Source organism: Sciurus carolinensis, chromosome 11 (assembly GCF_902686445.1).
Source record: "Sciurus carolinensis chromosome 11, mSciCar1.2, whole genome shotgun sequence".
In the NCBI taxonomy this organism is placed as follows: Eukaryota; Metazoa; Chordata; class Mammalia; order Rodentia; family Sciuridae; genus Sciurus; species Sciurus carolinensis.
The window spans coordinates 27,397,860-27,411,584 of NC_062223.1; the positions used below are offsets into that span (position 1 = coordinate 27,397,860).

Here is a 13,725-nt window from a genome sequence, read left to right on the forward strand (position 1 = left end):
TGATCTTTAGCACACCACACGGTAGTGATGGGGACAACTGACAGTGAGCCTTGTCTCTCAGCTTTGTGGGGGGAGATGACAGAGATGGTGCATGCAGAAGGGCCTGGCCTGTGCCTAGGACAGGATGTGCAACAAATGCTGCTAATTTTGTCATATTAGGTCAGTGGTTTCTCTAAAATTGCTGACCCTCCACTCTCAGTTCCTGAAATATGCTAACTCCTTTTCTTCCTGGCACTTTGTGGACTTTACCTCTAGACACTAGAAGGACACTGGGTATTTTCAAGAGGCAGAATGGAAGTTGCTTCCCCGAGAGACCCCGTGTGTTCTCGGGGACCAATTAATGGTGCATCCATATTGTTCCAACCTATGGACAGGCAGAAGCTGCTTCCAGCACTGCATGAGCACATGCTCTTTCCAGAGCAGAGAATTCATATTCCTCAGAGCGGCAGAGAGTGTACAGTGCCAGTGACCCCTAGTTTTATAAATGACAGTCTTCAGTGGGAGGAGAGAGAGTTTCTCTGAGACTGATGACTATGCTGATGACTATTCTTCACAGAGAGCCAAGCTAGCAAGCCAGGCTTTTGACCCGGGGCATTGATAGCTATGCCTTTTTGACTTGCCAAAGTCCGGCAACTTGCCAAAGCAGACAGTGGACCTGGTGGCTACATTACAAAGGGCACAGATTGGAGTGAAGAGTGGCCTGGGTGCTGGGCCTGCTTCTGCCCCAGAGCACCCATGCAACTTCAGAACAGCTGTGCTTCATCTTTCAGACTCTCGAATACACCATTCAATGGAGGCAATTGGGAAAGATGATTTTACACATCATTGTGTTCTTCAGCAAATCAAAGGGAAATGGATAATGGGAAGAATTCCTGGCTGCTTGTTTTCACCTAGTTCTATTTAAAAAACTTTTTAGATTAATTTCTTCAGTGAATAGCAACTGCCTAGTCTGTGTTTTGCCTCAATATAAAAAAAAGTTAAATCTCAACTAATATTTTATAAAACGAAACAGTGAAATTTGGGGTCAAAAACTTGAAGTTGATCTCAATGACCTTTTAAGCACATCACAGGATGATACTGGGCTGTAAGGATATTCTGGAGACCTCTTGGTATCCTCAGATCCAATCATTGTAAGTTTTCTACAAATTACTTTTAAAATTTAATAAAAGAAAAATTCAACCTAAGTTAAAATGCAATTGAATGATTTTGCTAAAATTCTCATCATGTTCTGCAGATAATTTTGTTTTTCTACAATCCCTGAAACAGGAGACTTCCTTTTTTTTTTTTTTTTTAACCAGGTTTTAACAAATGCTTTATTTCATACTCCTAAGGATTTGAATTTGAATTCTAGAGATATTATCAGCTTATCATTTTTATCTCTTTGAATGTAAACTGATTATTTGGGTGTACTACTATATACTCATCATGATTATTAAATTTTCTCTGTATTCTTGGGTTCTGTGTGAGGATGTGTGGTAGGAAATTTTTTATATTTCTGATGAAATACACTCACATGAACATCTGCTGAGTCCTGAATGTAGACACCTGGGTCCTGGCTCCTTAGGCCACAGAAAAAGCTGTTGCCCATGGTGGTGATGATGGTGACAATCAAGGTGGAAGAGCAAATCAGGCTGCTTCCTAGACATGATGCTGTGCCCTGCATGGGGACAGAAAGGGAGGAAATAAGCAAAGAAAGTGGTGAGCAGGGCCAGTCTCCCTTGGCAACCAAGTCATTTTCACCTCATTCTCTTTCAGTTTGATTTACATCAATTTGTGTTGCCATTGGAGACACCACCTCACAGCTTAGCTACACTTTTTATGAAGTCCGAGAAGAAAACTTTAATTCAAATGGTACAGACCACAAGGGTAGGGATTTCAGGAAATCCTGAATATTCATGGTTTTCTCAAATGCCAACTTATTTGTGCTGAAAATGGTCAGAGATGCACCCCAGTTTCAATCAGAAACTTGATGTCTGTTGAATGTCCAATCTCAGCTGTAATAACAATTACTAAAACAATCCAGTTATTATTTTCAGTTAATGACTCGAACATCTAGTGCCTAGAAATGTTAACGTTACCAGACAGGCTCACATGTTGTGGTTAGCAGAATCAATTGGTATAAGATCTTTGGAACAGAGGAGGGTTAAGAGGGACAGGGAAATGGCTTTGCCAGAGGGAAGCTTGTCACAATCCCACCCCTGGAATTAATTCTCTCACTTGTGCTTTTTGACATTACAGGCAGTACTGCGCCTGTGTTCTCAGCGTCCTTGGACTCCATGGGAACATCTCACAATATTACAGAATTCTTCATGCTGGGACTCTCAGAGAAGCCAGAGGTGCAAAGAACTCTCTTTGTGGTCTTCCTGATAATTTACGTGGCCACGGTTGGTGGTAATGTGCTCATTGTGGTTACTCTTGCCTCCAGTTCCACCCTGGCTACTCCTATGTATTTTTTCCTGGCTAACCTATCCTTTATTGACACCTGTTATTCTTCTTCTCTGGCCCCCAAACTCATCGCTGACTCCTTGTATCAGGGGACAACCGTCTCCTATGAGGGCTGCATGGCTCAACTCTTTGGAGCCCACTTTTTGGGAGGCGTTGAGATCATCCTGCTCACGGTGATGGCCTATGACCGCTATGTGGCCATCTGCAAGCCTCTGCACTACACAGCTCTCATGACCAGGCAGCTCTGCGCCATGCTGGTGGGGGTGACTTGGCTGGGGGGCTTCCTGCATTCCTCAGTGCAGCTCCTCCTGGTCCTTCGGCTGCCCTTCTGTGGGTCCAACGTGATCGATCACTTTGTGTGTGACTTGTACCCTTTGCTGGAGCTGGCCTGCGCCAACACAGGTGCCATTGGTCTGCTGGTGGTGGCCAACAGTGGTGTGATCTGCCTGCTGAACTTCCTCATGCTGGCTGCCTCCTACGTGGTGATCCTGTGCTCCTTGAGGTCCCAGAGTGCAGAGGGGAGACGCAAAGCCCTCTCCACCTGTGGGATCCACTTCATGGTGGTGGCCTTGTTCTTTGTGCCCTGTATATTTATTTACATGCGCCCATCATCCACTTTGTCCATAGACAAGCACGTGACAGTATTCTATGGGATTCTGACACCTATGCTGAATCCACTCATTTACACCCTGAGGAATGAGGAGGTAAAAGCTGCCATGAGAAAGCTCTTCACACTGTAAGACATTGCGGGGGATGGTGAGCGGTAAGTCAGGAATACAAGTGACATTATTTCTGCAAATAAAACAACTGAGACTTTCATTTTTACTATTGCATATCATCTTATTCTATCATGTACATTCCTTCTTCTTCATAGACGTTCATGATTTATTTGACCTTTACACTTGTATTGCATAATTATAAAATAGCTCTATGGAATTCATACGTCCTAAGTTGTTACTATTCACACTTTATAAATGAAGAAATTGGTGTTGTTTGATGTGGTTAATTGATTAATCAAGGTTGTCTGGTTTTGAAGCTCACAGTCAGTTATTTTGATGCATCGTCTTTAAAGAGGAATCTGTGTTGATATCCTCTGAGTCTGTGTGATAATTAAGTGAGCCATAAGGAGAGGCAAGATGTAATTTAATACCTTCATGCTTATCCATGTCTTCAGCCTCATGTGCACCCAGGCCTGGCCTCTGTCCCTCCCTGTCACTGTTTGTGACTTCAGCAGTGTAGCTGTTGCTTGAGAGCCAGGCCCTGCAGGCAGATCAACCAGAGTCTGAACCTGAACCTGAGGCGTGGTCTAAAGGAGGTGTCAGATTTCTTCAAAGTCTTTGATGCCTGTCTATAAAGTCAAAGTGGAGATATTTCAGATTCATGTGTTTGATAAGGCAGTCTTCGTAGATAAGGAACTGAACAGACACTTCACAGAAGAATAAAATTGATCAACAAATATATGAAAAAAATGTTCAACATCTCTAGCAATTAGAGAAATGCAAATCAAAACTACTCTAAGATTTTATCTCACTCCAGTCAGAATGACAATTATCAAGAACACAAGCAACAATAATTGTTGGTGAGGATGTGGGGAAAAAGGTACATTCATAAATTGCTGGTGGGACTGCAAATTAGTGCAACTATTATAGAATGATTAGTGCAACTAGTATGGAAGTTTCCTCAGAAAACGTGAAATGGAACCACCATTTGACCTAGTTCTCCAACTCTTGGTTTATACCTAAAGGACTTAAAATCAGCAAACTACAGTGACACAATCACATCCATGTTTTTAGCATTTCAACTCACAATAAACTGTGGAACCAACCTAGGTGTCTTTCAGCATATGAGCGGATGAAGAAAATGTGTTATATATATACACAATGAAATATTACTCAACCTTAAAGAAGAATGAGATTGTGACATTTGCAAGCAAATGAATTGAGCTGGAGAATATCATGCTAAGCAAAATAAGCCAATCCCAAAGAACCAAAGGCCGAAGAATGTTCTCTCAGATATGTGGATCCTAATTCACAATAAGGGGGAGGGACTAGGGAAGAATAGAGTTACTTTAGGTAGAGGGGAGTAAGGGGAGGGGAGGGGGTATAGGAATAGGAAGGATAGTAGAATGAATAGGACATTATTACCCTATGTACATGTATGACTACGTGGCCAATGTGATTCTATATCATGTACAACCAGAAGAATGAGAAGTTATAAGTGCATTCTATTGTCATGTGTAACTAATTAGAACAAATAAAAAAAATTAAAAAATGAAATAGCTCTTGCTTTATCCTTAAGTTTCTGTGTCTATGAAAAACAGTTGCAGGCCCAGCATGAAGGCACATGCCTGTAATCCCAGGTGCTTGGGAGACTGAGCAGGAGAATTAATGTCAGCCTCAGCAAAAGTGAGACCCTAAGCAATTCAGTGAAACCTAAATAAAATACAAAATAAAATACAAAATAGTCTCTAAATAAAATACAAAATAGTGCTGAGACTGTGGTTCAGTGGTCGAGTGCACCTGAGTTCAATCCCTCGTACCCCATCCCCCTCCCCCAAAAAGAAACAGTTGCAGAACTTTTAGGCAAGATAGTTATTGTCTTCTTTTACTTTGTCACCTTTAGGAAGGGTAATTGATAATATCTAGGTACAAGTTAGACCTTGAATTCCCTTCATATAGAAATACACTGAAGTGGGAATTTGGACTCAGTCATGTAAGCAAATGTGGAGTTCTTTGAGGGACTTAAAATAAAATTAGGTTCTTACTTTACAGAACTTTGAAAATAAATTCCAGAATAAAAACCCCAAACTCAAAAATTCCTTTTAAAAATTGTCAGAAGATAATATTTGAGAATATATTTATGATGTAGCTTATAAAATGCTTTGTGAATGAGATAAAAATGGATCAATAATTGAGGCTATTTAATAAACAAACTGCTTTTGAATAATAAGACATCATAGAAAGTTAAAAGAGCAATCACTTCTTGGGAGGATATATTTGTAATCTATATAACTGCCTAAAAGGCAGAATGCAAAAATCGCTTCTAAAAGTAAGAAGAAAAGTTAAACAATCAATAGATTAACAGGGAAATGTATGAAGAAAAAATTTACAGTTGATATTAACATTTTAAAAGATGACTAGCTTGGTAGAAATCAGGAAAATGGCAAATTATCATAACCAGGAAATTCCATCATTACATATTAGCGTGGCAAAGACTAAACACCTGACATTATCAATGTTGCTAAATGAGAAGGGGTAGACTCTCTCACACTGCTGGTGAAATGGTCACCATGGAAAGCTACTTTGTGGCATTTATTCAAGCTAAAAAACAAACCATTTGGTTCGCTTTCAGTTGTTCATTTAGAGAAACTCATGAATGTACCCATGGAAACAAAATATTCATAAGGAATCCTTTGTAATAATACATAGAATCAATCAAGTAGAGAAGACTTCAATAAAATATGGCAGATATGATGGATGAATGTACACCAGTTAAAAGAGAGAAGCTGAATCTCCATCTACCAATAAAGATTTGTCTGAAGAACTTAATATTGAGTGAAAAGGTGAGTTGAATATTGAGGTACCTAGTATGTCAGCTTTTATGGAAACAGAAACCACTAAACACCATTATTACCTTGTCTCTATGTGTGCATGTGTGCAGATACTTATGTTTGCAAAGACAGGTGCTGTTTTTAAAAAGAAAGGAATGGGAGAATACTATCAAATTCATAATCTTTTTATTTATTTTTTTTTGGTTAAGAAAAGTAGCACAGGAGTCTATTACATTTGATTTTGTATCTTAATTTTAAAAATATAATTCATATATGACATCATAATGAAGTGGAAAAACAAGCATAAACTATAATGCTCTAGGTCAGAATAGCAATTTGTTAGAGGTAGAAAATGGTGATTGTTCCCCCTCCTTCAAGATGAAGAAATTCTGATGATGCCCGACTCCTGAGCCAATGAATTCCTTCTGTGCCTGCGTATTTAATAGCATCTGTGCTCACTCTGACTGCTTCTCCTAGTTGAGGCTGGTCGCTCCATTGCTCCATTACCTCTCTCTCAACACATCAGCTGCAGGACCCCTTTATTTTGAATTATTACTGTTGTCATAATGTTGACTTCATCTACATCCGTGGTTAAGCCTCTGCTAGCCTGAAAGATGGAAACTAGACCATGGACAAAATTATTTCTTTGTTTGACTTACAAGGCATCCTGGTCAAACATACATTTCAGATGCTCCGTTTCCTTGTCCACGCATGGTTATTTCATTCCCTAGGTTATACCCCAGTAAAGGAGAGTGCACATGAAAACAATAGTAGCTGACTAGTGATAGAAGAGCTACAAATGTTAGTTCCTTTCCCTGACATAGAAAAAGGAAATGAAAGAATAAAGAGTAGAAATAACCTAAATCTCCAGATTTTGAAGTGCTGTGGAAAATATAATGGTGAGTACAAAGAGAATCCTATGTTTGAGATTTTTCTTCTACAACTATTCTATGGCCACTGGCAAGGAACTTAAAACTTCTTTTTTTACCTCTCATTCTTCAAGCGAAGTTTCTTTCTTACTGCACAATATTAAGAGAAATACAAATTTTATTTTTTAGATATGAGTTGTCCCCCAAGGTATTATAAGCAGTAACTTTGAGTGTTACAATGAGGACACCATTACAGGGGATACCACCATAACCAAAAAAAGAAACATAACATTGCAAGTAATGGATCTCTCAGCTGCAAGTGACTCCTGGTAAGGTATCTAAGGATTCTGGGTCCCTTGCAAGCTATTCCAGCCAAAGGCATAAACTGAATCTAAACATAAAGAAACAGTGAACAAACACAAATAGGAATGGACAATATCTTCAACAAAATAATAGATGTTAGAAAATAGGAAGAAAGACGCAGGAATACTTTCATATGAAATGAAGCCATGCTGAGTGTAGGACAGGAAAATGCAATGTGTGACCTTGGAATCTCTTTTCCTACAAAGAAGGCATTATTGGAGTAATTGGTGATATAACAGTAAGGAAATTAGATTGTATGACAGTAGTTTTTCAGTTTTTTTTTTTTTTTTTTAACTTTGATCATAGTGCCGCTGTCATTAATAAAATTTTTTGCTTTTTGGAAATGCTTAGAAGTTTTAAGACTGAAAGGTAATCACGTTTACAACTTATTCTGAACCTTTCAGAATATAATAGCGATAAGTTCATACACGTATATGAAAGAGAAAATGGGTAGGTGAAAATTACATTTGCATATCTCTACAATAATATACATATATTCATATACACAAATTCACAAAGGGAGAAAACTAAAAAGAAAAGGCAAGTGTAGAAAAATGTGAATACCTGGGAAACGTGGGCAAATGGTATCCAGGAATTTCAGCCAAACTTAAAAAATTTTTACACAAATACATATGTGTGTGTGTGTGTGTGTGTGTGTGTGTGTGTGTGTGTTGAACTAAAAATACAGCAAAAAGTAAAAGACTTGCAAGATACTGTTTGTTCCATTTATGCAAACAGGTCTGAAGGTCTTGTCATATCCATCCACTGATTTTATCTACCACAGGTGAGCACAGGTCACAGGTCTCAAATTTGGTTTCTGGCATGGATGCTCTCTCAAGATCATGACCTTGTAAAGGGTTCCTAAGTTCCACCGAAAAGGTTGCACATATATAAATCTCTATTATTTTTACTAAGAAAAACCAGTATAGAAATCCCTTTCAAAAACCACAGTAACCAGGCATGGGAGGCTGAAGCAGGAGGATTGAGTTCAAAGACAGCCTCTCAGCCAAAGCAAGGTACTAAGCAACTCAGTGAGACCCTGTCTCTAAATAAAAAACAAAATAGAACTGGGGTTGTGGTTTAGTGGTTGAGTTCCCCTAAATTCAATCCCCTTTACCAAAACAAAACAAAACAAAACATCCCACAGTAATCCACAAGTCCTGAAAAAAATGATACTCATTTAATAAATCTGTACTTGATTTTTTTTAAAATTTGAGAAGATTTCATTTATTTTTATTGCTGAGTAATATTCCACTATGTGAATATTAGACAAATTGTTTATCCATGTACTTTGGGGAAACATTTGGGTTGTTTCCAGGATTTATCTATAATGAAAAATCTGCTATGAACTTTCTTTTGTAATTCTTTTTGTGAACACAGCTTTTCACCACAATTGGAACAACTGCTTGAGTCTATGTACTTTATTTGACTTACAAACCTTCCAAGAAATATTATCCAATGCTTTTTAAATTGTGTCAGAAAATGAAACATTTTGAAGAGTAAAACTAATTCGTTCTATAAGGCATTTAATCAACAATTATTTATTGTGTCCAGAACCATCATATGTGCTAAGATCTATCAGTACACTTAAGTTCTAAACAGAAAATAGACCAATAAAAATTTAAGAGTAAAATATGTATCATGTCAAATAATCAAATGTGCTAACATAAAGTATGAAAGAAATAAAAAAAATTGGAGATGAACTTATTAAAAGGTGTTTTGGGGCTGGAGTGGTAGCTCAGTGATAGAGCACTTGCCTAGCATGTGTGAGGCACTGGGTTTGATCCTCAGCACCACATAAAAATAAATAAATAAAATAAAGGTATTGTGTCCATCTACAACTAAAAAAACTTTGAAAAAGGTGATTGGCTACAGTTTAGTATATAAAATGCAAAAAAAATGTTTCACAGATATAAATCTCTATTATTTTTACTAATAAAATCAATATAGAAATCATTTTTAAAAATCACAAGAATCCATTTGTACAAGAAAGTCATGTAACACTACACTAGCATAGTTAACAAACAGATAATTTACTACACTGAAATTCTATGATATAATTGATTATATTAATACATATAAAGATAAAATTGGGTAAGCACATATATAACTGTTAAGATGGTACTTTGAGATACCATGTACCTATTTTAACAAAAACAATAAAATAGAAATTAAGATAATTTTAGTTGTCATCACCATTATTTCATATTATACTGTATATAGCAGCCAAACCAACTCAACAAGAAAAAGAAATTAACAGTGTTAGAATATTGACAGCAAGAAGTGCCAATATCATTGAAAGTATACCAATAAGTATACTAATGTCATTTAGTATAGAGACAGAGAAAAAGAAGCCATTCCTAAACTGGAAAACCAACCTCCAAATGAGCACACTCTTCATAAAGTTTATGACATAACTGCAAAGAGAAACAGACAACCTAAGTAAAGTGGGGATCTTTCTGGAATAGACTTTATAGGTAAAAATAACTACAAAGAAATGGTAAATTGCATTGATGGGTAGTCATATTTTTAGCAGTAATAGTATCGGTGTTTTTTTTTTTTTTTTTTTTTCCCAAATGTATCTCAGCACTCTCCATTGGACTTTAGGGAGTGTTATACTCTCTTTCCTTTTCAATAAATCTGTGTTCTGCTTGCTTAAAACAAATCTACTCACACACACACACACACACACACACACACACACACACACATAGGATAAGTTGACAAATAGGAATCATACATACTTATGGTGTACAACATGATATTTTGATATATGAATACATTGTGAAATAGCCACCAAAATAAAGCTAATTAACACATCATTGACACTCATGGTGCAAACTTTTTCATGAATTTTTTTGTAGTGAGAACACTAAAAATCTACCTTCATGTCAAGTGCCAAGGGCAATGCGGGGTTATTGATGATAGTTACCACACTACACATTAGACACCAGAAATCATTTATCCTACATAATAGCGTTTTGTACTCTTTAACAAGCATCTCAGTTCTTCTCCCTCCTGCCCATGACAGCTCCCATTCTGCTCTCTGCTTGGAGTCTCTTTTTGATTCCACATATACATGACAGGGTGCGGTATTTGTCTTTCTAAGTCTGACCTATACCATTTAGCATAATGTCCTCCCAGTTCGCCTTCATTGGCACAAAGGATAAGATTTCTTGAAGAATCTTAGAAGCACAGCAAGGTGTATGCACCTGAGAGTTGCACTGAGACACTCTGGGATAGGTAGATTTATTCTACAGTCTTACCATACTGTATTGGTTTACTTTTAAAATCACCATCTATTACATTTTCCATTTTTATTATAGAAGGAAAATTATTCTATAAAATTTACACATGTGACATAACTGCTTTCAAATAAAATGAGAGTTTATATAGCATTTTTATACTTAACTACTATAATTAAAAGAATAAAAAATCTAAATGTAAGACAAGAGTGACAAAGTAAGGAATAAAATTAATAGAGAAACTAAACCATTGCAGTGTCTCAAAAATTTCATTCATTAATTTATTGCATCTTATTTATGGACTCCTTACTATATGTGCATTACAGTGGTCCAGTGATAAACAAAACATTACAGAGCTTACATTATAGCAGGGAACTTAATTCATGGCACAAATTCATGTTTTGTTCTTTAATTATACTTACCAGAAATGCTTTTGAAGAAAAGGGAATTTAGTGTTAGTTTTTAGAAACCTTATATGCTCTAAGGATACAGATTTATACTGAAATGACTCTCCCCATAGTCGGCAACTCACTCATTTCCTACCTGATGTGATTTTTCCTCCACAGAGTTTCTTCATAGCGTTTGTCATCTCTGAGTTTCTCAGAGTATAGATCATGGGGTTCAGCATGGGGGTTATGACTGTGTAAAACACACTCAATGACTTGTCAATGGGGAAAGTCTTAGCTGGTCTTGCATACATGAAAATACAGGGAACAAAGAATAGGACAACCACCGTGATGTGGGAGCCACAGGTGGAGAGAGCCTTCCGCCTCCCTTCCTGACTCAGGTTCTTCAGAGAGTGAAAGATGACCACATAAGACAAGAGTAAGAGCAGAAACACAGTTGTGCAGATGAGGCCCCCATTGGCCATCACCAAGAGGCCAATGACATAGGCGTCAATACAGACAAGTTGCAATAAGGGGTACATGTCACATAGGAAATGATCAATGACATTGGGGCCACAGAATGGGAGCCCGTAAATGGTGCTTAGCTGAATTACAGAGTGCAGAAAGCCTCCAACCCAGGACACTACCAGCAGCACAACACACACCCATGGCCTCATAATAATTAAATAATGCAAAGGCTTACAGATGGCCACATAGCTGTCATAAGCCATTGCCAACAGAAGAAAGACCTCTGATCCACCAAAAAAGTGTTCTGTAAAGAGTTGAGTCATGCAAAGCTTGAAGGATATGGTATTTTCCCCAAAGAACAAATCAGAAATCAACTTGGGAGAGAAAACTGATGAATAAATGGCATCCATAAATGATAAGCTAGCAAGAAAGAAGTACATTGGTGAACCCAGGGTCTTACTGAAGGTTATGGTCATAACAATGAGCAGATTTCCCACCATGGTTAGGATGTAGATGAGCAAGAACATAACAAAAAGTACTTTCTGCTCCTTTGGATTCTGTGTGAGGCCCAAGAGGACAAAGTAAGTTGTATTGCTCCTGTGTTCCATCTATTCTTTCATTGATGCTTATTCCAGGTATTAAGGAAGTTTACCTACAAAGCAATGGAAGCATCCTTAGAAGTATTATAATCTTGATCTTTATCCATTCATTGTCTAAAATATATGTAAGAAGCATCTATTTGCATCCATCTACCTGCTGTAGATATCTGATTTACCAAGTTTAATAATGTAGGATTCTCTGATCTACATGATTTGATACATAAGGATGAATTCATGCAGTTAAAGACAAATTTAATAAGAATCATTATAAACATGTTCACTCATGCTATATTATGGTTCCACAGAGGTGGAATTGTTAAGCCTCCTGGAATCTGGGAAGGCTTCCCAGAAGAAGCCATACTTAACGATGAGTTTAAGTGAGAAGTGACATAACAATATGAATGAAAAAGGAATTCCATGAAAAGATGCACATGTATTAAGTCAATGGGTAGATGCTGCAAGAGTCTCAGGTGTAATACCTGAGATACCCTTAAGGCAATCTGCATAATGAGAGAGAGTAAAATAAATTACTATTGTATGATCATAGACACAAAGTCACTGTTTTAGTTGCTAAGAGTGATTGATTGCCCTTCCCCCACTTTCCAATACACCAATACACATCCATTGTACAATCGGTCACAAACATCTTAGCATTCATATATCTAGGCACATTGTGCTCACCATGTTTATGATTTCTGATACAAGAATGACTTCTCTACAGCTCTCCTCTTTCCTTTCTGAGCCCTCACCAGAATCACCTTTCAATGTTTGTATTTTTAGCTATAGTTACTTCAAGGAAACTTAGGCTTTTTCTATCATGATCCCAAAATTCTCCCAGTATCTACCCCATTACTTAATCTCAGAGCTACTTCCACATGTTTGGATATTTGTTACAGCAGCATTCCAACACCGCTTCCCATTAGCAAAGCTGTATTTGTTTGCTAGAGCTGCTCTAACAGTAGCATATACTGAGTGGTTTGAACAACAGAAATTTGTTGTCCTGGAGTTTTGCATACTAATTCAAAATAAAGCTGTGGACAGTGCTGATTCCCTCAGAAGACTGTGAGGCAAGGGACTGTTCTAGGTTCCTGTCCTTGGTTTTGCTGGTGATCGACTGTATTCATGTGTTGATCACCCTGTATCCAGATTTCCCATTCTGAAAGATCACCAGTCACATTGGATGGGGCTAGCCTTTAGTTTCATTTGAGGAGTTCTGGAAAGACTCCATCCCCAAATCAAGTCACATTCTGTAGAGATGGGGACCTCAGCATTAATATGAGGTGGGAGTGGGGAGAAAGGAACACAATAAAACCACAGTATTTTATGTGGTACTATGTGTGACCAATAATTATCACATAGTCTCAGATGTCATACCAATTCACTTAAACCTCTTTTTACCATCTTTACTTGGATATTCTTTCTTTTCCTAACCTGTAAATGCTTAAAGCACCCTGGAATTGTCTATCTTCATCACCGTGTCTCCCTTAATGGTGTCTGTAACCATTTAATCGACACCTCCAAATGATATCCATTTAGTAATTTCAAAAGTAAATTTTTAATTTTTCCACAATAAATCTTTCACTTCTTATGTCTTCTTTATCTAACCAATGTTTCCTCTTTCCATGCAACCATTCAGACCAAATTCTGACAATACCCTTGAATCTTTTATTCCTCTCATGTTACTTATTTGTTCATTCAATAAATCCTGTTCACTCTCCCTTTTAATGTTTTGCAAATCAGATCCTCCTCTATATATATATTACATCCCTGGTCCACTGCCGTAGCCCCCTGACAGGTCTA

The 13,725-nt window shown here is 37.5% G+C and overlaps 2 protein-coding genes across 2 annotated transcripts; one reads left to right on the top strand and one right to left on the bottom strand.

The window, feature by feature from the left end:
- Positions 1-2,276: 2,276 nt before the first annotated feature.
- On the top strand, positions 2,277-3,185 carry LOC124959327 (olfactory receptor 4C3-like). The gene has a single exon (XM_047517855.1). It carries the CDS (start codon positions 2,277-2,279, stop codon positions 3,183-3,185), a length of 909 nt encoding a protein of 302 aa, XP_047373811.1.
- Positions 3,186-11,004: 7,819 nt separating this feature from the next.
- LOC124959770 (olfactory receptor 4A47-like) lies at positions 11,005-11,934 on the bottom strand. Its single transcript, XM_047518153.1, has one exon. The coding sequence runs from the start codon at positions 11,932-11,934 to the stop codon at positions 11,005-11,007; it is 930 nt and encodes a 309-aa protein (XP_047374109.1).
- Positions 11,935-13,725: the final 1,791 nt, after the last annotated feature.